This window comes from Merops nubicus, unplaced genomic scaffold (genome assembly GCF_000691845.1).
Source record: "Merops nubicus isolate BGI_N331 unplaced genomic scaffold, ASM69184v1 scaffold29198, whole genome shotgun sequence".
Classification (NCBI taxonomy): Eukaryota; Metazoa; Chordata; class Aves; order Coraciiformes; family Meropidae; genus Merops; species Merops nubicus.
In genome coordinates this window covers 472-1,487 of record NW_008624106.1, presented here as the reverse complement: position 1 = coordinate 1,487, position 1,016 = coordinate 472, and the positions used below count along the sequence as shown (strand labels likewise).

The following is a 1,016-nucleotide window of genomic DNA, read 5'->3' as shown; positions in this document are numbered from 1 at the left end:
CCCCCCCCCTTCCCCTTCCCCCCCAAAAAAAATGGAATATCGCCTTTTATACACGTTTTGTTTCTATGATCCAATTATGCCGTCATAAATTTGGGCGTATATAGCCTCTAAGCCTTTTAGTGGACAGTTTTACGAGCAATTGATGCCTTAGTCGTAAAATTTACGACCTCAGGTTTTTTATTATTTGCCCCGTATGGCCTATAAAAACCCAAGGCAAAAAAAAAAAAAAAAGGGGGGGAAAAAAAAGACAAAAAAAAAAAAGATTAAAAAAAAAAAAAAAATCCAGCGAAATCAAAATCAAGAAGCGAAAGTTTTACCATGGCTCATGTGGAGTTTGGTCATCCAGGGGTAAATTTGTGGAGGTGGTTGCTGCTGCAGTTGGGCTGCTCCTTGTTGGGTTGTTTGCACGGGTTCGGCTTTGATTTCAGCCGAGCTCTTAGATCTCTCCTCCAGCGGCGTGTTCACACTCTTCTGACTGTAAATCCCGGGATTTAGGGATGCTGTTGGGTCGTCTCTGGTTAAAGGATGCCCTGAAGAACCCATGACCGTGCAAGAAGGTCGCTCGGGGTTAGCACGGGGGGTCGGAGACATTTCCAAGCCGTTGAGGGAGGTGGTCGCCCCGGAGGAGGGGAGGGGGATGCTCAGATCCGAGGCACCGTAGCGGTACCTGGGTGGTTGAACCTCAGGCACACTTCCATAATTTCCATAACTTTGCATGGAATAGGCAGGAACGGGGGGACTTGGCTTGTAAAACGAATTGGCGACGTAAGAACTCATGGCGGAGGAGGGGAGGGAGGGCAAAAAGGGATTAAAAAGAGGGGGGGGGAAAGGAAAATTTGGGGAAGGGGGATTTTTTTTCCCTTTTTTTTCCCCTCTTTTTTCTTCTTTTTTTTTTAAAATATTTTTTTCCCTCTTTTTTTTCTCTTTTTTTTTGCCTTTTTATCCCCCTTTTTTTTCCTTCTTCCCCTTTTTTTTGCTTCTTCCCTCTTTATTTTCCTCTTCCCCTTTTATTTTCT

At 44.6% G+C, this 1,016-nt stretch overlaps 1 protein-coding gene across 1 annotated transcript in view; it reads right to left on the bottom strand.

Moving 5' to 3' along the window:
- Positions 1-777, bottom strand: part of HOXC5 (homeobox C5) — a 2,251-nt gene extending 1,474 nt beyond the window's left edge. The window contains exon 1 of the mRNA XM_008945309.1: positions 318-777. Coding sequence (XP_008943557.1) covers positions 318-777 — 460 coding nt within the window. The remainder of the gene's footprint in view (positions 1-317) is intronic.
- Positions 778-1,016: the final 239 nt, after the last annotated feature.